Source organism: Somniosus microcephalus, chromosome 14 (genome assembly GCF_052327205.1).
Source record: "Somniosus microcephalus isolate GS21.2 chromosome 14, FLI_Smic_1.0, whole genome shotgun sequence".
Classification (NCBI taxonomy): Eukaryota; Metazoa; Chordata; class Chondrichthyes; order Squaliformes; family Somniosidae; genus Somniosus; species Somniosus microcephalus.
Window position 1 is genome coordinate 92,372,590 of NC_141000.1, and position 21,607 is coordinate 92,394,196.

Genomic DNA, 21,607 nt, shown 5'->3' on the forward strand with positions numbered 1-21,607 from the left:
TACACTTTAATCTGTTTTCCCAGTCCACTTTAGTCAATTCTACTCTCATACCTTCATAGTCTCCTTTATTTAAGCTTAGTACGCTGGTTTGAGATCCAACTCTCACCCTCAAACTGAATTTGGAATTCAACCATATTATGGTCACTCATTCCAAGGGGATCCTTTACTGGGACATTTTTTATTAATCCTGTCTCATTACACAGGACCAGATCTAAGATTGCCTGCCCCCTGGTTGGTTCAGTTACATACTGCTCAAGGAACCCATCCCTAATACACTCTATGAACTCTTCCTCAATGCTGCCATGCCCAATTTGATTAGTCCAGTCAATATGAAAGTTAAAATCCCCCATGATTATAGCTGTTCCCTTATTACAAGCCCCAACTATTTCCTGATTTATACTCCGACCAACAGAGTTGCAACTGTTAGGAGGCCTATAGACTACGCCCACTAGTGACTTTTTCCCCTTATTATTCCTTATCTCCACCCAAACTGTTTCACTATCCTGATCCTTTGACCCAATATCATTTCTATTGCAGTGATTCCATCCTTGATTAACATAGCAACCCCACCTCCCTTTCCTTCCTGTCTGTCCTTCCTAATTGTCAAATACCCTTGTATGTTTAGTTCCCAGTCATGATTATCTTGCAGCCATGTTTCCGTAATGGCCACCAGATCATACCCATGTGTAGTTATTTGCACCGTCAACTCGTCAATTTTGTTACGAATGCTGCGTGCATTCAGATAAAGAACTTTCAAATATGTTTTCTGACAATTTATTCCTGCTTTTACCCCTTTTACTACTTTACCTTTATCATTATACATTCTGTCCCTTCCTGACACGCTCTGGTTTTTAATTCCCCCACTGCTACCTTGCTTTATTGCCTTCTCCACTGTCATTTTTATTTTTCGCTCTCTTAAAACCTCCCCCCCACTAATTAATTTAAAGCCCTCTCTACAGCCCTAGTTATTCGATTCGCCAGGATTCTAGTCCCAGCACTGGCCAAGTGAAGTCCATCCCAATGGAACAGCTCTCTCCTGTCCCAGTACTGATGCCAGTGTCCCAGGAAGCAAAACCCATTTCTCCCACACCAGTCTCTGAGCCACGCATTTAACTCTCTAATTTTATTTACCCTAGCCAAATTTGCATGTGGCTCAGGTAGTAATCCAGAGATTATTACCCTTGTGGTTCTGCTTTTTAATTTGGCCCCTAGCTGCTCAAACTCCCTCAGCAGAACCTCCTTCCTTGTCCTATCTATGTCGTTGGTACCAACATGGACCACGACAACTGGATCCTCCCCCCCCCCCCACTCCAAGTTTCTCTCCAGCCCAGAGGAGATGTCCTTAACCCTGGCACCGGGCAGGCAACACAGCCTTCGGGACTCTCGCTCTCGGCTGCAAAGAACTCTATCTATCCCCCTAACGATACTATCCCCTACCACTACAACATTTCTTTTAACTCCCCCCACTTGAATGGCCCCCCACTCCACGGTGCTGTGGCCAGGTTGCTCATCCTCCCCGCAGTCCCTGTTCCCATCCTCACAGGGAGTAAGAGCCTCAAACCTGTTGGACAAGAGCAAGGGCTGCGGCTCCTTCAACACTACCTCCTGGATCCCCATACCTGCCTCACTTCTAGTCACACCATCCTGACCCTGGCCACAGACTACATCTGAATTAATTAATCTAATTGGTGTGACTACCTCGTGATACCTGGACTCTGTGTAACTCTCCCCCTCCCTGATGTGTCTCAGTGTTTGAAGCTCGGACTCCAGCTCTTCAACACGGAGCCGGAATTCCTCGAGCAGCCAACACTTACTGCAAATGTGATCGCCGTGAGCATCAATGGTGTTCACCAGCTCCCACATATTGCAGCAGCAACACATCACCTGACCTCCCATTCTATGTAATTAATTAAATTTGATATTATTTTTAAATACCCTCTGCCCCGATTCTAGATGATGAATATCGCACCTTAGAAACTATAAACCAAAGAGATTTAAGCTTAAAAAAGAGAAATACTTACCAACCAATCACTTACCCGCTTTCTGGTGACGTCACACTTGGATTACTTTTTACCTCTCTCCTTCCCTCCGAGTTCGGAGACTGGTACGCCTTACCTGGTCTCTGGGACTTTTATAGCCCCGCTGCTGCCGCTGATTTCCTGCCGACGCTGTGAGGCCTTACCTGGTCTCTGGGGCCTTTTATAGCCCTGCTTTGCCGCTCGAGATTCCCGCTGACGCTGTGAGGCCTTACCTGGTCTCTGGGACTTTTATAGCCCCGCTGCTGCCGCTGAATTCCCACCGACGCTGTGAGGCCTTACTTGGTCTCTGGGACTTTTATAGCCTGAGGCCTTACCTGGTCTCTGAAACCTTTTATAGCCCCGCTTTGCCGCTCGAGATTCCCGCTGACGCTGTGAGGCCTTGCCTGGTCTCTGGGACTTTTATAACCCCGCTGCTGCTGCTGAAATTCCCGCCGACGCTGTGAGGCCTTACCTGGTCTCTGGGACTTTTATAGCCCCGCTGCTGCCGCTGAAATTCCTGCCGACGCTGTGAGGCCTTACCTGGTCTCTAGGACTTTTATAGCCCCGCTGCTGCCGCTGAATTCCCGCCGACGCTGTGAGGCCTTACCTGGTCTCTGGGACTTTTATAGCCCCGCTGCTGCCGCTGAAATTCCCACCTCAGTAAAACCCGGAAGTCAGGGGGTTGGAGTTGACTTTACGACATACTTGGAATTTTTGCCCATTTAACCCCCCCACCCATGTTAAAATTCCCCCCACAGCTTCAGCCCACAAATCAGAAAGTCCACTTATTACATAGGATATACAGCACAGAAACAGGCCATTCGGCCCAACCAGTCCATGCCGGCATTTATGCTTCACTCGAGTCTCCTCCTGTCTTTCCTCATCTAACTCTATCAGCATAACCCTCTATTCCCTTCTCCCTGATATGCTTATCTAGCCTCCCCTTAAATGAATCTATACTATTTGCCTCAACTACTCCCTGTGGTAGCAAGTTCCCCATTCGCACCAGTCTCTGGGTAAAGAAGTTTATTCTGAATTCCCTCTTAGATTTCTTGGTGACTATCATATATTGATATCTAGTTATGCTCTTCCCCACAAGTGGAAATAATTTCTGTATCAACTCTATCAAAACCTTTCATAATTTTAAAGACCTCTATTAGGTCACCCCTCAGCCTTTTTTCAAAGAGAAAAAGAGACTCAGCCTATTCATCTTTTCCTGATATGTATACCCTCGCATTTCTGGTATCCTCCTTGTAAATCTTCTCTGCACCCTCTCCAGCACCCCATATCCTTTTTATATGGCAACTAGAATTGTATGCAGTACTCCAAGTGTGATCTAACCAAGGTTAGATGATACAAGTTTAGCATAACATCACAACTTTTCAATTCTATCCCTCTAGAAATAAACCCTAGCTTGATTTGCTTTTTCTTTGGCCTCGTTAACCTGTGTCGCTACTTTTAGTGATTGTTTATTTGTACTCAGAGATCCCCTTGCTCTTCTACCCCACCAAGACTCGCACCCCCACCAAGACTTGCACCCTCCAAGTGATAAGTGACCTCCCTATTCTTCCTACCAAAATGTAATACCTCACATTTATCTGTGTTGAAATTCATTTGCCAATTATATGCCCATTCTGCAAGTTTATTAATGTCCTTTTGTAATTTGTTGCAGTCCTCCTCAGTATTGACGATCCCCCCAAATTTGGTCTCATCCACAAATTTAGAAATTGTGTTTTGGATTCCAAAGTTTAAGTCGTTAATGTAAATTGTGAACAACAGTGGTCCCAGCACTGATCCTTGTGGAACACCACTTCCCACCTTCTGCTACTGTAAATAGCTACCCTTTACCCCTACTCTCTGCTTTCTGTCTTGAAGCCAGCTAGCTAGCTATCCATTTTGCTACCTGTCCCAACTCCATATTCTCTGACTTTATTCATTAGTCTATTATGTGGTACCTTATCGAAGGCCTTTTGAAAATCTAGATAAATTACATCTACTGCATTACCCTTGTCTACTCTCTGTTACCTCTTCAAAACATTCAAAGAGGTCGGTCAAGCAAGACTTTCCCTTTTGAAATCCATACTATTCATTATATTTTTGGTTTCTAGATGTTTTATTTTCTCCTTTAGTAGGGATTCCATTATTTTTCCTACCACCAATGTTAAGCTGACTAGTCTATAGTTCCATGGACATGTTCTACCTCTCTTCTTAAACATAGGTATTATTATGTTAGCTCTCTGCCAGTCCTCTGGCACTACACCTTTTTCTAACGAATTATTAAATGTGTAGTAATGCCTGCTATCTCTTCCCTAGATTATTTTAAAATGCACAGATGTAATTCATTCGGACCAGGGTTTTTCTCCTCTTTGAGTTTGATTAGTTTATTTAATATAGCACTTATTTTAAATAGTTATTTCATTACTAATCTCATCATCCAATGTCATGTCCACCTGTTCCATCTCCCTAGTAAATACGGAAGCAAAGTAATTATTTAATATTTCTGCCATCTCTCTTTCCCTGCCTGTGGTATTATCCTGTCCATCCCTTAGTGGCCCTATTCCCATCACAACCTTCCTTTTTTTATTTATTTGCCAGTAAAATATTTTACTATTTTGTTTTATGTTCCTTGATAATTTAATTTCATAGTTCCTCTTTGCCTTCCTAATTTTTTGCCATACTCTCCTCTGATGTCCATGTACTTAATGTATGCCTCTTTCCTTACCCTCATGACTTTATTCAACATGATGTCTTACCCTCATGGACTTTATTCATCCATGATGTCTCATTAAGTGTTTAATTTGTTTTTTTTTAGCAGAATATATTTTCCTGAACGCTGTTGAATACCGTTTTAAATGTTTCCCATTGCTGTTCTAAGTCATTGTTTGCTAATATTGTTGTCCATTTTGTTTTCCCAAGTTCTATTCTCAGCCCCTCAAAATCAGCTTTTCTCCAATCCAATACCCTGGTCACTATTGCCTAGATGTTCCCCTACTTTTACTTCTATTATCTGCTCTGGTTCTTTCCCCATTACTAGATCCAATAGCAAATCCTCCCTTGTTGGGCTTTTTACATATTGGGTTAGGAGTCCTGTACACATTGTAGGAACTCCATTCCTTTATCCCCTTTACTTACCTCTTCTGTCCAATTAATAACTGGGTAGTTGAAATCCCCCATGATTATTATTGTTTTTTACTCATTTCCCTAATTTGTTTGCGTATTTCTTCCTCCACCACCCTTCCACTATTGGGTGGTCTGTAGACTACACCTATCAGTGTGCTTGATCCTTTATTATCTTAATATCTCTATCCACATGGATGCTATTTCTGTTTTGCTGATAGCTGCATCACTTTTTTCGACTGCCATTATGTTATCCCTAATAAGTACAGCTGCTCCATCTCCCCTTTATTCCCCCTCTCTATCTTTTCTAAATATGTTATACCCTGCAATGTTTAAATTCCCAATCCTAATTTTCTGTAGCAATGGGGGTGATTTTGCCAATGGGGAGCTTTTGGAGGCGGGACTCCCACTTGTCGGGTTTTAGTCCCACCTCCATCAACTTCTGGCCAACCCACACTATTTTCCCTTGATTGACCTTAAGTTCGCCCAGCGGGCTTAGCAGGCCAATTAAGGGAAAGCCGGTTGCAGAGAATGTCAACGTATGACGTTTCATTTGTCAAAAATTTTTGACAGATGAATTGTCATCGTTTGACAGTTGTGACATTTGCTGTAGTTTGATGAGGTCAAGACCTCATCCAACCTCTTTCTTTTGCAGAAATGAGATTGTTGTTACATTGGAGAATGCAACGGCCATCTATCATCTCTACCGTGGAGGTGCGAGAGTCTCCGCATACCCACCGACTGAAGCCTGCAGGAAGAAACAAAGGTAAGTACACTTTTTCTAACACTTTACACTTACCTCAGATACTCACCTCTCCACACTTGCACTCATCACTTACCTTCACAGCACACTTTTGCACCCCTCCGACCCCCGCAGACCCACTACTCGCCTCGGTGAGCCTGGCGGGGTTCAGAGCTTTCAGGAAGCCCGCACTTGTGTGGGCAAAATGGTGATAATCCTATTTTCTGCCTGTTAACAGGCAGTTAAGTGGCTGTAATCCCTTCCCGCCTCCAAGGAGACGGGACCTGGCGCGGGACGGCTACCTGCCTCCTGGCAAGATGGCACGGAGGCAGGTTGGGCACCCGCCCCCCAAATTCTGCCATTTTCCCAGCAGTCCCACCTCCCCAGGGCTAGTAAGATCACGCCCCATGTCTCAGTAATCCTTACTATGTCTGGTTCCTGGCAACCTATGATTACCTCCAGCTCCTCTGTTTTGTTACGGACACTGTGGGGGAGAAATTGACTATAGCCCCGTTTGGGGCGCCAGGCTCGCCAGGGCACTAAAAGTAGCGCCCCAGAAGCATTCGCGGCCGCCCGCCGGAAATTCAGTGGTAGCACCCCAAAGGGAAGCACGGCGCTACTGGAGGCGCCCCGCATCCCTCTTGGGGTGCAGCGACTGAATATCGTGGCGCAACGCCGCACGCTGCGGCACGTCGCGCTGCGGTATTGCAGGCCTTCCTCCCCTTCTTAAAGGGGAGGGGCCTTGTGCAGCGCGATCTGGGGCCCAGCTGGGCCCCCGAGGATCGCAAGTGCTGGCAAAACAGCCCGGCACCGAAGAAAAGTGCCGGGCTCTTGGAATGCAGCCGGCGCTCCGCGGAGGGGGGCGGTGGTGCCGGGGACGGGAGCACAGGCAGGCAGCCAACAAAAAAAATGGCCGCCCCCCACCTCTCCCGCTGCAGGTAGGCCCCCCTGAACCGGTCGCACAGAGTGTCCGGCGGTAAATCAGGGGGCGCTTCCAAATATCGCGGCCAGGGCATCAGCGGGGTGCTGCGCACACCGATGACGTCATCGGTAGCGGCGCAGCGCTAACGGCTAGCGCCACTAGCGTCCCGCGGAATTTAGCGGGAGGCGTGGGCAATGGCTTGCGGCCCACTTATCGCCCTCTTAAGGCGCTAACGGGTGGCGCAGCCAACTGAATTTCTCCCCGTGTGTATTGCGGTGGACAGTTTCTCATTTTTAATAGCAGTTCCTTTCACTTTATTTTTAACCAATTTTTACACTCCTTTTCTATAACTATTTATTCCCTGACCATCAATGTCCTCCCTTACTTTATTCTTTCCTAAGATTGGCAAAGAGAGACTAGAAGAGTAGAATGGCAGTTAACATAAAAGGGAACCCAAAATATTCTACTGGCATGTAAACAGTAAGCGGGTAGTAAGAGGCGGGGTGGGGCCTATTAGTGACAAAGGTGGTGATATATGCTTAGAGGCGCAGGGCAAGGCTGGAATACTCAAGAGTATTTTGCATCGGTGTTTAAGGAGGTGGATGCTGCCAAATTATCAGTAGAGGTGGAAAAGGTAGAAGCAATGGAAGGGGTGAAAATTGATAGACAGGATGTACTAGAAAGGATGAGTATGCTTAGAGTGGATAAGTCGCCTGGTCCAGATGGCTTGCATCCCAGGTTGCTAAGGGAATTGGGGAGGAGATAGCGGAAGAGCTTGCCATAATTTTCCAATCTTCCCTAGAGGCGGGGGAGGTGCCCAAGGATTGGAAAGTGGCAAATATGGCACCATTGTTCAAGGGTATAAGGACAATTCTAGTAACTACAGGCTGGTTAGCTTATCAGTGGTGGGTAAAGTTTAGAAACAATAATCAAGGAAAAATTTAACAGGCACTTGGAGAGCCAACACGGATTTGTAAAAGGCAGACCGTGTTTGACTAATTGAATTTTTTGATGAAGTAACCGGGAGGATTGATGAAGGGAATGCAATGAATGTTGTCTACATGGATTTTCAGAAGGGGTTTGATAAAGTACCATATAGTAGGCTGGTTAAAGTGAGGCACATGGAACAGGTGGGTCAGTGGCAGCTTGGGCTTAAGGGCAGAAAACAACAAGTTGTGGAAAATGGCTGTTTTTCAGACTAGAGGATGGTAGACAGTGGTGTGCTCCAAGGGTCAGTGCTGGGACCAATGCTTTTTTATATATATATGACCTGGATATTGAATACAGTGCAGAATTTCTAAATTTGCCAATGACACCAAACTTGGGGGTGTGGCAAACAGTGATGATGACAACAATCGACTGCAACAGGACATAGAAAGGCTAGCAGAATGGGCAGACAAGTGGCAGATGGAATTTAATACAGAGAAGTGTGAGGTGATGCATTTTGGCAGAGAAACAGGGGAGAGGCAATATACACTTAATGGCACCGTTTTAAAGAGTGTGTAGAGACAAAGAGACCTAGGAGTTAATGTGCGTAGGTCCCTGAAGGTGGTGGGACATATTGAGAGTGGTTAGCAAAGCATATGGGATCTTGGGTTTCATAAATAAAAGGTAGAGTATAAAAGGTAGAGAAGTTATGCTGAACTTTTATAAAGTGCTGGTTCAGCCACAACTGGAGTATTGCGTCCAGTTCTGGTCACACTTTAGGAAGGATGTGAAGGCACTTGAGGGGGTGCAGAGGAGATTTACCAGAATGGTTCCGGGGATGGGGGATCTTAGCTACAAGGATAGGTCGGAGAAGCTGGTTTTCATTAGAGCAAAGGAGTTTGAGGGATGATTTGATAGATGTGTGCAAGATTATGATGGGTTTGGATAGGCTAGACAGGGAAAGGCTGTTCCCACTAGTTGATGGTACAAGGACTAGGGGACACAGGTTTAAGGTTTTGGGCAAGAGATAAGGGGGGAGGGGGGGGGGGGGGGAAAAGAGAAATGTGTGAGGAAAAAACTTTTTTTTTTTTTTATATAAACACAGCGAGTGGTGAGGACCTGGAACTCACTGCCGACGGAAGTGGTGGAAGTGGACACACTCAATGTTTTCAAGGGGACACTGGATAGGCACTGAGGGAAATAAACTTGCAGGGCTACGGGGATAGAGCAGGGGAATGGGACTGAATGGATTGCTCTCGAAAGCCGGCAGACTCAATGGGCCGAATGGCCTCCTCCTGTGCTGTTATGACTCTGACTCTCGCCTTTCCTGTTTTGTTTATATTTAGGCTAGTTTCATTTCTTGTAGATCCCTCTCCCCATCTTACTAGTGTGGGAACCACTGTTAGACCAGAGAATATTGAAACTCTAAAGATACATACTGAACACCAGACAGTTAATGCATCAAATATTTAATGTAATGTTATCCTCAAATAACAGTGAAAATCTGTCTACAAGACATACTTTATTAAATACGATTGAAAAAACTACCTTTAAAATAGTTGATTTATTAGCACTTTAACGCTGTATAGTTCATATACTTTTACATTTAACTTGATTAAAAAGTTACTAAATATGTAGTAAGTGCAACTAAATTTCAGTATGAACATAAATCTAGATTTAAAAAAATTAACTGTTATACTCTTAAAATCAAATATTGAAAACAATTATATGCATAGAATGATCACTTTTGACAATTATAGTGAAGCACGAAGGATTTTTTTCTTAAATCCAGCATAAAATACACAAAAATATTTGAGAACATAAAATCTTCCTTGCTGGTGAGAACTACAATTATATACCTGTAGAAATAAACAGATACCCAATAACATAATATTTACACCTCCAGTTAACTTACAAATCAGGCATTAGCACTTCTACCAATTTGTATTTTCATTCAATCTATTCCATTTCCTATCACGGTTTCAAAACATGAATGCAGCATGCATTATAAATCCAGCTTCTTGTAAAATTATTTTCCCTTCAACCAAAATTCCCTAATCTGCAAGTTGACTTTCTCCAACCTTTTCCTTACATCCTATTTCCATCTAACCTGTTCCCATCAGGTACCTGCTCTTGGCATTATCACTTTGTTTACTTCCCCCCCCCCCCTCCACAAATGCACCTTATGCAACCCCCACTCACCTTTCTATTTACTGTTTTACTGTTTAATTGACCCTTTCTACTTCAATTGGTACATCCACCAATCTCAGGATGCCCAATACAAATACTCTGGTGAATAAATCTGGTACGAGAATAAGCAACGCCCTCGTGTTAAAGGAATGCATACATCACTAAATCAAAGTATATTCACTTGGCAAGTAGAAGAATTCCACAATCATTTACAGCAGTAATGTGCTTTCACTGCTTTAATAGTTAAAAACATATGTGCCTGTTTGTGAGTAGACTGGAGAAAGCGCTTCATGTGGATTAAAGAAAATATCTATGTGTCAGTGTTGAAAAACTGAAAGTAACTCATTTCAAATCTTATGCATTGTATTTCAAATCCTATCTATTGTTTCATCTGGACATTTCCTTCCAAAACATCCCAAAGATTCACAAACCTATAGAACATACAGGTTTGTGTAATAAATCCTTTCGGATTTTCATTTGCAAAAAGGAATTGGAATGAGATCATTCTAACCTATTGCATTTGAACATCTGAGCTTTCACAGCCTTCCTACAGCAGCAAAGCCGAAAGTTAAAATTATACAGAACAGTTTTCAAGTAGATTTGAACGTTATGCCTAAATGGCATGCACATAGTTCAGGAAAAAAAAGTGTCTATGATATTTAGATATACAAGTAGATATATGCGCCTGATCATAGCTACACTTTGTTGCACCGATCCTTTGAAATACATTTTAAAAAGAATGCATCTTAAGTCAGCTGAAGCCCTTACGTTTTTACTTCACAAAATGGATAATGTGCACAGTTTAAAACAAGACAGGTTAATACTACCATTATTTTTACTATACTACACAGTAGTCAACAATGAAAGTTTCTTTCAAAGAAACAACACACATTTGCCAGTAACTAGCAAATATCTCTATACAAATCTAATAGGACTGCCTAACTGACAGTGAGGGTGACAGGCAAATTTCCCAAAACAGGAAGTCAGAAGAGAGGCACTCTTGACTGGACAGCTCTCCCCTTCAAAATGCGTTTGACCTGCAAATAAGAAGTGATAGTCAGTGATTATTAAAGAAATGGGTTTAAATATTATTTTTGCTTCATTCAATCTTATTTTATAAAGGAAGCTGCTTTTATTCTTTTCCATTGATATCTCTTCTATAAAATAATTTCTAGGTTGCATCCATTGTCAAAACTCTGGATACTTTTTTGATAAATGGATTGACTAGTTTGTCTCACTCACCTCTTCTCCTCTTTCACCATCTGGCACCAGATGCACAGGTTGTTCATTCTCCAGGTTTCTGGCACTAGGATCAGCTCCCTTTCTCATCAGAAGCCGGACAGCATCGACCTGACTTACCCGGTCTTGCATGCCAGCTGCGATGTGAAGAGCAGTGTTACCATTGTACGCCTGCAAGATGAACAACAGCTCTTGATCAACAACAAAAATATCAACACGGAATTTCCTCGAACATTCTCCCGATCAGCCACCATAACTATAACCTAGGCAGGGTCACACACCTGCACACTCTTTCCTTCAAAAGCTTATTTGGTTGATTTGTGAATTTTATTTGTATTTTCACATCAAGATAATAACAACACTCAGAAGTTACAAGGCTTGCAGGATTACCAAGAATCTTGGCAAAGCCAATTTTAAATGACCCTTAAAAAGGTGTCAAATACTTTGCTCATTGCAACAAATCCCTTTCATCAAATGAATGGTTGACGATTGTCTGGGTTACATCTTACCTTAGCATTTACAACACTGAGACTGTTTGGTTGCTCAAGAAAGTATCGCAGAAGTTCAACATTTGCTTCTTCAGCAGCCAAGTGCAGAGGTGTACGACCACTCTTCCGGTCCTAGGGAAAATTGAAATATCAATTAGCGCATGCCAACGGTCAACTCAGATTTGTTTTCAGTGAAAAACAATAATGCAGTATTTGCAATTAAATTAAAACACCCAAAACCATTTTAATGGTGTTTGCTCTCCCATATGGCTTGATCACTACCTGCACCAGATCTGAACTCACCCGAGTTTCAATACACGCTCCCATCTGCAAAAAGGTTTTAACTGTATCCAACAAACTCTTGTTTTTCACGGCCAGTTCCTGCATCTCGACAGATAGAGACTGCTGATGAATTTTATTCTGTAGTTCATGCAGCACACGGTTCTGGGCCAGAACAGCACAATGTAGAGCAGTCATGCCTAAACATGGAAGGAAAAGTTCAACATTATGAATAGTTATTTACAGCTAGCAGTGAATGTAAACAAGTTTACATTAAAATGTAATGAAAATTTTTTGATGCACATAAATTTACAAGACCCCCATTTTGCACTGCCTTTTCTTTTACTGAATAAAGTTTGAGAAATTCCTGACTGGTTTGTTCAAAATTATTATAGGCATAATCCAAATGTAAAAAAGTGGTATCTACTAAAAGGTGCACTTTTGTCCATAATCACTTCCTTTCATAAGTAATTTGGACATGGTATTATCAGAATATCCTTTGTCATTACTAAGAGATAACATTGCTCTTACCATCAAAGTTTGTAACTTCAAGATTGAGATGCTGACAATTTAGTGCCATCCCCTTTTCAATGGCCTGCACAGAAACATAAAAGGATATGTAAATAAATGACAGGCAATTAAAATAAAAATGGCAGATTAGGTAAACTAGTTAATTTATTTTAATATTGCAACTGAAATGAAATGTCATTGGTTTAGTGAATAGATTTATAAAAAGGATTTAAAAAACTATGACATGACTTGCATTTATACGACACCTTAAATGTAGAAAATGCTTCAGGAGATGTAATTTTTAAGAAAATGAGACACTGGGCCAAAGGAAAGATAGGAGGTGTGGCAAAAAGCTTGATCAGAGAGGTGGGTTTAAGGAAGGTACATTAAAAAAATGCTGCTTTACTGCCCCAAGTAAAGTTTAGTAAGTGGACTTGAGGGCCATGCTGGCTTTCCATAGTGAATGGTGACGTGAAGATGCAAGTAAATTCATTTAAAATTGTCTTCTAGACTACTTCATCCTATAAGTTCCAATAGGGATCCCAAAATCATGCAAGAATCTTTCAGACTAGGGCAGCCTTTAGGCTATAATGGTACACATCTTAAAACTGTATTTGATATTTGCAATGTGATATCTACAAAAGGTGCACATCTGTCCATGGATGTTACTTTGTTTGGTGTTTGGGAAATTATGGTGAAATTGGTCATTTGTGAAACAGGTCACAATGACCACCTGAGATTGAGACTGCTATAGAATGCCAAGAACCAAAAAAAAAGTTTCTCAACAAGCAAAAATACCTACCACAAGCACTTGAACATGGCCTTTTTCTGCAATCACGTGCAGCGGTGTTCTGCCCCAGCGATCCGAAGTGTTCACCTGTGCTCCAAGGCAGACTAGATCCTGAACAATCAGGTGCTGGTTGGCAGCAACAGCTACCTGCAAAGCACTCTATACAAAAGAAAGAAAAAAAAGTTACAGTAATGTTTGACAAATGATCAACCTGTACCAGGAAATTGATGACAAAAATAAAGAAAGGCAAATGGCTAACTGATAACAGGGCTTTTTTGATAAGCAACCAGCATAATAAGTAAACAACTTATCAGCCATTTTGTAAATGCAAATTAGACAGTTACTGAAAAACAAGTCAATTTAAGTTAAACATTAGCAAGACAGTGCACGTTAAGTGATCATTGCCTGCAATGCAAATAAGGCTTTAATGAAAGATCTGCCCCTTAGTTCAAAAGTGTTAACATTAACAATTTGATCTAAAATCATACGGTTTCAACTCACAATACCATCCATGCACAGAGGAAAAACAAGATTTAAAATCTAAAAATTGTCAAGGACCTTCTGCTTACATCATAGTTGCCAAAAAAAACTCAAATTCCTGACAATGTCAAGTAAATGCTTGATGTGTCAATCCTCACCTGGCCATTGCGTTCTTTAACATCCACCATGTTAACAGCAGCCATTTTCTTCCCAAGGATGTATGCAAGAGCCCGTCTGCCCTGTGCAACAGCAATGTGTAGTAGACTAGAAAATATAAATGTAACATACTTTAAGGTTACAAAATAAAGATGTTTACACTATAATCATTTAGTCCCTTTGCTGAAAAAATCCCAGCCACTATACTCAATCCTTGATTTTCAAAAATGAAGCCATATGTTCTGGAGCATTTTAGCCTAATCTACATTTCTACTGTAGGGCTGCTACTTGAGGCAGAAACTTGGTAACCCAATTGTAAAATAGTGTGCATATCCTCTAGAAGATGCTCAATAAAGTAGCACCAACCAGGACACCTATTCTCAATAAATTACTATTGGGGTGAACAATTGCTGGTAGTATTTCTCAGAACACAACCAGATTGGAACCTTAAACTGGTGAAAACTCTGGATATAAATAGGGATCGGTATCAATGCACTATTTAACATTGAAGAGGGAATTTTCAGTGTACACTAGAGACAGTATTAGGATGGCTCTGTGCATTGGAACTCCAACACAGTGCACCACAAAGTAAAGGCTGCAGTTTCATATCTACAATTTCCATAGGCAATATCCCAATCCCAACAGTGATGCTGCTGGGAGGCTTTTTGCAAAGACTAAACATTACTTCCTGGGAGAGATGGGAAAGTTGTAGGGTCAGTCATCCAGAACTATTCTCGCACACCTTCTAGGGGCCAGCTAGAAATCAGCATTAGAAGGGGCTCAGGAACAGACCTCCAGCTATGGAACATGATGGTGCAACAAGCCTTCAGGGTGGGAAAAGGACATAAACTATGTTTTGGTATATCCAGTCTTGAATGAAAACAAAGATTTAGTAATACTTACGTGTCACCATCAGAGTCTTTAGAAAGGAGTTGCTCTTGAGTAAGGTGGGACAACTTCTTCTCCTCTTGTTCAAGTTGCCATTGAAAGAAAGACTTTCCTTGAGATTGTGATGAATAGTACATAGAGGCAGGCTGGGATATCTCTTCCTGAGTGTTGGATTGCAGAGAGCTGCAACCTGGCATATAAAATTCAGATGATGGTTGAATGCTCATAGGTTGGATACCAACTTGAGGAATCGGGAACCCTTCAGACAGAGGAGGAGTTGGGTGCACTGGAAAGTCAAATGTAAACTGCGGAAAATTACCAGACACCTGCTGAAAATCTTGGAGCTGTCCATTGGGCAGAACCTGCTGGACAGTTGGCGAATGGTCTACATCTTGAAACGGCTGAAACCCCTTATGTTGCCCAGTGACTTGTGGTGGACTATGGACTTGGAATTGCTGACAGTTCTGGGGCTGTCCAGGGGACAGCTGGCTGTGCTGTTGGTCCTGCATACAACTGTTGTTGTGCAATTTTCTTTCTCCCTGAAAAACTTGGTCATTCTTGGCAACACTGGCCCAGCTGACCTGGACTGTATTCAGAGAGATCTGATGGGTGTCATTCTGCAACATTTTTATTATGTCCTGAAGAACATCTGGATTTACATCATTCCTTGGTTCAATTTTATGGGCTCCATCTGAATTCTCGACAGAGTTTGGAGTCTGGGGTGGAGTCTATTGAAATTGGAAAAGAGAGATATGGACATCAGTCAAATAACAAAGATATTTAAATGGTTTTCTGTTGGCACAGTTGACGGTCACACCAGGTCTGACTACTGATCTAGCAGAAAGTGACAAGTCTGAAATTCCTCTAAAATAGGTTTCACTATTGTTTTCATTGTCTTTCGATAAAATGACAATGCCACTGTTAGTCCCCATCAGATTCCGGAGGGCATCCAATCAATTAGTGTCATCTGCAACCTAAAGTCTACAACAGCACAGAAACAATCCAGAGCTAATTAAATTAAAACTACATTTTGAAAAGAAAGAATATTGGATATGTTTACCAGCAGATAAGACGATGCAAGTGCCGGTGATTGTTTATAAGGTGGTGCATCAGTCAGGTTCTCCAAAGCTGATCTTTTTCCCCCACCCAGGAGATTTCTTATTTCTGCCAAGATCAAAACAGATTATTAATACTGTACAGTGGATAATGGAGCATTTTGGCCCAATAAATATCATTACAAATCGGCATGGAATTTACTTACGAGAAAACGGTTCTTCTGATGAATTTGACTGGGGCTAAATTGAAGGAGAAGAAAAGTTCTGTTTTACACACAATATAGATTAATTTCCACAATGCTTCTGCATTTGGTCTAAATAATCTGTTTGACGAGTTTAGTCAAAGATTACTGTAGATTAGATTTTTAAAAAGTTAAAAGTAAATTTGACCATAACACAAACCCTTTTAAGTTTTAAACAGGATATCAAGATAAGCAGTTTAAATTTTTTTTTCCATCTACTGCATTTTTTTAAAAAACTGAACAAAATCGGATGGAGTCAGTTACCAGGTAATTTTCCAGGTTGGTGTCTACGCGGGTGTTCCTGAAATGGTTAAGAAGCTCCTTGACGGGATTCTTCACTCGAACTCCTTGGAAGGGTCGCTTCGGAGACCTTGCGCCAGAGTAGGCTGTTGGGAAGGAAGAGAAGTGAATAACTGCAACATAGCGCCAACACGCGGAAGAAAAGCAGCGGAAAATCCACCCGCCGCAGATTACTCACCCAATCTTTAGAAACAGGTGAGGGAACGAAAGCGCAAGTTGCGCCCACCCGAAACTACTGGCCAACAGGGAAAACACACGGAATGATCATTTTACACTTAAAACTCACTGTCCTCAAGACTCCCAATTTCGGACTCTGATTTTGAACGGCCCTGGGTTAAAAAATATATACTACGATAGGGTTTGGTTCGTCTCGGTTTTTAAATCTTACTATCATGAGAAACATGCAGTCAGAGGAACAAGTACGCCCCCTTCGAAAAAACGTATCACGACGGCATATACTGATTAAAACTGAAGATAAAGAAAAATCCCGCTAACGCTGCATCGAAATAACCAGAAGAGGGGAAAAACACACTCATTAAACAAGGGGAAAAGTTTATAATAGAAGGGGGGAAAAAGTGGAAGTTTAAGAAAAAGTTAGGTTGTTATTTAAAAAAAAGTGGACACGGGAAAGGCGGAAATAAAGATTTTTTTAAAATAAAGAGTAAGGCAAAGCAGAAGAGGAAGGTGGCGGGGTGTGTGTGTACCTGTGTACAGTGCGCTCCCGCAGTCCGCGTCGGAGGCTCCGCACAGCGAGTCCGAGTCCGACTGCGGCGAGCCGGGGGCGGGCGGAGAGCACGGCTCGCTGGCCGCGGGCGAGCTCTGGTAAAAGTAGCCCAGGTTGATGGGGCTCGCCATCAGACAGCTCTCCTGGTCGCCGCCATCGCTGATGTTCTCACTCCCTCTGTCCAGAATCATCTTTCAGAAAAAGGCCGGCTGCGTGCGGTAAGCCAACAGGCAGGTGGGTAGGTGGGTGGGTGGGTGAGGGGGAGAAGGTTGGGACCAGGTCAGATGGTTAATGTGAAAGCTGCGCGCCGCTCTGCTCACGGGAGACACGTCAGCCAACTGCTGAGGCACCGAGTTTGGCCCAACCTTTTTCTTTAGAGAATCCCTTCCGGGCGGCAGGGTGATTTTTTATGTCACTGCCGCGTCCTATTCGTCCCCATCCATCGGGGCGGGTCAAAACAAAAAGGGGCTGGGATTCCGGTAACAGTACAAAAAAAACCCCAGATTACTGGAAATGATGAAGAGGGAGGAGCTGTTCAACTTTTTGTATTATTCTAGGCCCTAATGAAAGGTTGAAATGTACATTTAGGCAGAACAAAAATGTGTATTTCGTTCTACCTCGATCGTTAATTTAAACAATATGCTTTTTTAAAAGTTTAAACTCCAAATTAGGAATTACAAAACACCCCTAATCTCATAGATTACACACCCCAAACATTTCTTTCTGGATGCTGACTTCCTGTGTATTTGCAGCATTTTACAGTATGTTCTTATTTCTGATTTCCAGCATGTACCTTTTTTCTTCTCATCTTCACCTAATCATTGAGTAAACCTAAAGAATCCAAATTTTTCATGTTGCAAGTTATTCTAACAATGGCTTCTTTCATTTCACAAACTCCGTTCCCTCTCCACAGATTCCAACACCTTCCCTGGTCACTGTCTCAGGCTGAACCAGACTGTTTGCAACTTTGGTGTCCTAATTAACCCTGAGCTTCTGACCCTACATCCTCTCCATCACAAAGGCCGCCTATTTCACCTCCGTAACATAGAAACAGAAGATAGGAGCAGGAGTAGGCCATTCGGCCCTTCGAGCCTGCTCCGCCATTCAATGAGATCATGGCTGATCATCCAAACCCTAGCACCCGGTCCCTACACCGACAGCCATCCCACCCAAGCCCTATCCCCGTAACCCCACGTATTTAATCCCCCCTAACACTAAGGGCCAATTTTTATCATGGCCAATCAACCTAACCCGCACATCTTTGGACTGTGGGAGGAAACCAGAGCACCCGGAGGAAACCCACGCAAACACGGGGAGAATGTGCAAACTCCACACAGACAGTCACCCGAGGCCGGATTTGAACCCGGGTCCCTGGCGCTGTGAGGCAATAGTGCTAACCACTATGCCACATCGCCCGTCTCTGCCCCTGTCTCCGCCCATCTGCTGCTGAAACCCTCATCCATGCTTGGGTTACCTCCAGACTTGACTATTCCAATGCTCCCCTGGCTGGCCTCCCATCTTCCACCCTCCATAAACTTAAGCTCATCCAAAACTCTGCAGCCCACGTTCTAACCCGCAACAAATCCCTCTCACCTATCACCCTTGTGCTCGCTGACCTATATTTGACCACCAGCACCTCAATTTTAAAATTCTCGTCCTCGGGTTCAAATCTCTCCATGGCCTCGTCCATCTATCACTATAACCTCTTCCAGCCTTAACAACCTTCCAAGAAGTCTGCATTCCTACAACTCTGGATTCTTTGACCCACCATTGGCAACCGTGCCTTCAACTGTCTAGGCCCTAAACTTTGGAATTCCCACCCTACACCTTTCCGGATCGCCAAATCTCTCTTCTCCAGTGAAGTGCCTTGGGACTTTTTCCTACATTAAAGGCACTGTATAAATGCAAGTTGTTGTTTATTTAAAACAAATTCCTGATGTTACATAAAATTGTCCAGAATTTCCTGGAGACTTGCGCCACTGTAATGACGAATCTACGTTGTAGGTCCCATTTTACATACAAAAAAGAGAGGAAATTACGCTATTTGTAGATTATGCTATTATGTAAAAAGAAAAAGATTAGTGAAGACAAATGTAGGTCCCTTACAGTCAGAAATGGGAGAATTTATAATGGGGAACAAGGAAATGACAGAGCAATTAAACAAATATTTTAGTTCTGTCTTCACGGAAGAGGACACAAATAACTTCCCAGAAATGCTAGGGAACCAAGGGTCTAGTGAGAAGGAGGAATTAAAGGAAATTTGTATTAGTAAAAAAAGTGTTGGAGAAATTAATTGGACTGAAAGCCGATAAATCCCCAGGGCCTGATAATCTGCATCCTAGAGAACTAAAAGAGGTAGCCATGGAAATAGTGGATGCATTGGTTATCATCTTCCAAAATTCTATAGATTGTGGAACAGTTCCTGCAGATTGGAGGGTGACAAATGTAACCCCACTATTTAAAAGAGGAGGGAGAGAGAAAACAGGGAACTACAGACCGGTTAGCCTAACATCAGCAGTAGGGAAAATGCTAGAGTCTATTATAAAGGATGTGATAACAGGACACTTAGAAAATATCAATGGGATTAGACAAAGTCAACATGGATTTATGAAAGGGAATTCGTGTTTGACAAACCTACTGGAGTTTTTTGAGGATGTAACTGGTAGAATAGATAAGGGAGAACCAGTGGATGTGGTGTATTTGGACTTTCAGAAGGCCTTTGATAAATTCCCACATAAGAGGTTAGTGTGCAAAATTAAAGCACATGGGATTGGGGGTAATATACTGGAATGGATTGAAAATTGGTTAACAGACAGGAAACAGAGAGTAGGAATAAATGGGTCTTTTTTGGGGTGGCAGGCAGTGACTAGTGGGTTATCGCAGGGATCAGTGCTTGGGCCCCAGCTATTCACAATATATATCAATGATTTGGATGAGGGAACCAAATGTAATATTTCCAAGTTTGCTGACGACACAAAACTAGGTGGGATTGTGAGTTGTGAGGAGGTTGCAAAGAGGCTTCAAGGCGATTTAGACAAGTTGAGTGAGTGGGCAAATACATGGCAGATGCAGTATAATGTGGATAAATGTGAAGTTATCCACTTCGGTAGGAAAAACAGAAAGGCAGAGTATTATTTAAATGGTGCTAGATTGGGAAATGCTGATGTACAAAGGGACCTGGGTGTCCTGAAAGCAAACATGCAGGTGCAGCAAGCAGTTAAGAAGGCAAATGGTATGTTGACCTTCATTGCAAGAGGATTTGAGTACAGGAACAAGGATGTCTTACTACAGTTATACAGGGCCTTGATGAGACCACACCTGGAGTAGTGTGTCCAGTTTTGGTCTCCTTACTTCAGAAAGGATATACTTGCCATAGAGGGAGTGCAGCGAAGGTTCACCAGACTGATTCCTGGGATGGCAGGACTGTCGTATGAGGAGAGATTGGGTCGACTAGGCCTGTATTCACTAGAGTTTAGAAGAATGAGAGGGGATCTCATTGAAACGTATATAATTCTGACAGGGCTAGACAGACTGGATGCAGGGAGGATGTTTCTCCTAGCTTGGGGGTCTAGAACGAGGGGTCACAGTCTCAGGATACGGGGTAGGACATTTAGGACTGAGATGAGGAGAAATTTCTTCACTCAGAGGGTGGTGAACCTGTGGAATTCTCTACCACAGAAGGCTGTGGAGGCCAAGTCACTGAATATATTTAAGAAGGAGATAGATAGATTTCTAGATGCATAAGGCATCAAGGGGTATGGGGAGAGAGCAGGAATATGGTATTGAGATAGAGGATCAGCCATGATCGTATTGAATGGCGGAGCATGCTCGAAGGGCCGAATGGCCTACACCTGCTCCTGTTTTTCTATGTTCTATGTCTAAGTTTTCTATTACTTACGCTACACCAAAATTTCTTGGGACTTCTGTGTTGTTCTGCCGTTACTCATGCAAAACAGTGAGAAGTTAATCATAGTCCTACCCCATTAATATTAATGCCAACCACGAATCTTCTGCAATAATGCCACTTTTATCACCTCTCCCACTTAGATTAAATAAAGGCGCTGATGGGCCTTTGGTGACTGGCACCGGCATAATTTATGGATGTAAAGGATACATCACCAGTTCAATTTACTATTTTTCAAGTAAAACTACAGGAAATTATTTTGGCTACCTGCTAGGAGATTTATAATGATTTTATTCCTTGTTAAATTACTCACCGTTTTATTAGTGGATTATGATTTATTAAAAGTATTTAAAATGTGGCTTGTGGCTGTAACATTTCAAACCAGGCAAAAAATTAGCTGGGTTTGTTTGTGGAACAGTTGATTAAAAGAAAGTAATTTTTTTAACTGCTGGTTCCGTTCATATTTTCTCCTTTTGCCCAGTGAACCATTCCTGAATCCTACTCCAATAAACCTCCACAGCCTTGGCAGCAGCCAAAAAGGCAAGTTCAATTCTATGGCTTACCAGAAAGCAAAAAGATCAAATAACCATGGCACAAGGGTGAAAATCAGAGCTGTATCCTATTGGATGCAGGCCA

General features: G+C 42.5%; 1 protein-coding gene and 1 long non-coding RNA gene across 3 annotated transcripts in view; one reads left to right on the forward strand and one right to left on the reverse strand.

The window, feature by feature from the left end:
- Positions 1-12,290, forward strand: part of LOC147107698 (uncharacterized) — a 44,830-nt gene extending 32,540 nt beyond the window's left edge. The window contains exons 5-6 of one of the 2 annotated variants that reach the window (XR_015080850.1): positions 5,791-5,901; positions 11,189-12,290. This is a non-coding gene — a long non-coding RNA (uncharacterized LOC147107698). The remainder of the gene's footprint in view (positions 1-5,790; positions 5,902-11,188) is intronic. The other variant, XR_015080851.1, reaches the window with a different exon arrangement.
- Positions 9,194-17,525, reverse strand: nfkbiz (nuclear factor of kappa light polypeptide gene enhancer in B-cells inhibitor, zeta). The gene is made up of 12 exons (XM_086006925.1): positions 17,048-17,525; positions 16,308-16,429; positions 16,008-16,041; positions 15,807-15,910; positions 14,762-15,474; positions 13,861-13,966; positions 13,235-13,381; positions 12,454-12,517; positions 11,947-12,122; positions 11,665-11,775; positions 11,159-11,326; positions 9,194-10,953 (listed from the first exon to the last, which is right to left on the reverse strand). Exons 1-12 carry the CDS (start codon positions 17,256-17,258, stop codon positions 10,900-10,902), a joined length of 2,010 nt encoding a protein of 669 aa, XP_085863051.1. The 5' UTR covers positions 17,259-17,525; the 3' UTR covers positions 9,194-10,899.
- Between the last annotated feature and the right edge of the window lie 4,082 nt (positions 17,526-21,607).

Bases quoted from the DNA above. Each gene is read 5' to 3' on its own strand.
- nfkbiz (XM_086006925.1), bottom strand. From the start codon at position 17,258: ATGATTCTGGACAGAGGGAGTGAGAACATCAGCGATGGCGGCGACCAG. The intron at 13,967-14,761 runs GTAAGTATTACT...TATATTTTCTAG, and splicing joins AAAGACTCTGATGGTGACAC to TCTACTACACATTGCTGTTG. The intron at 11,327-11,664 runs GTAAGATGTAAC...TTCATCTTGCAG, and splicing joins TCAGTGTTGTAAATGCTAAG to GCGTACAATGGTAACACTGC.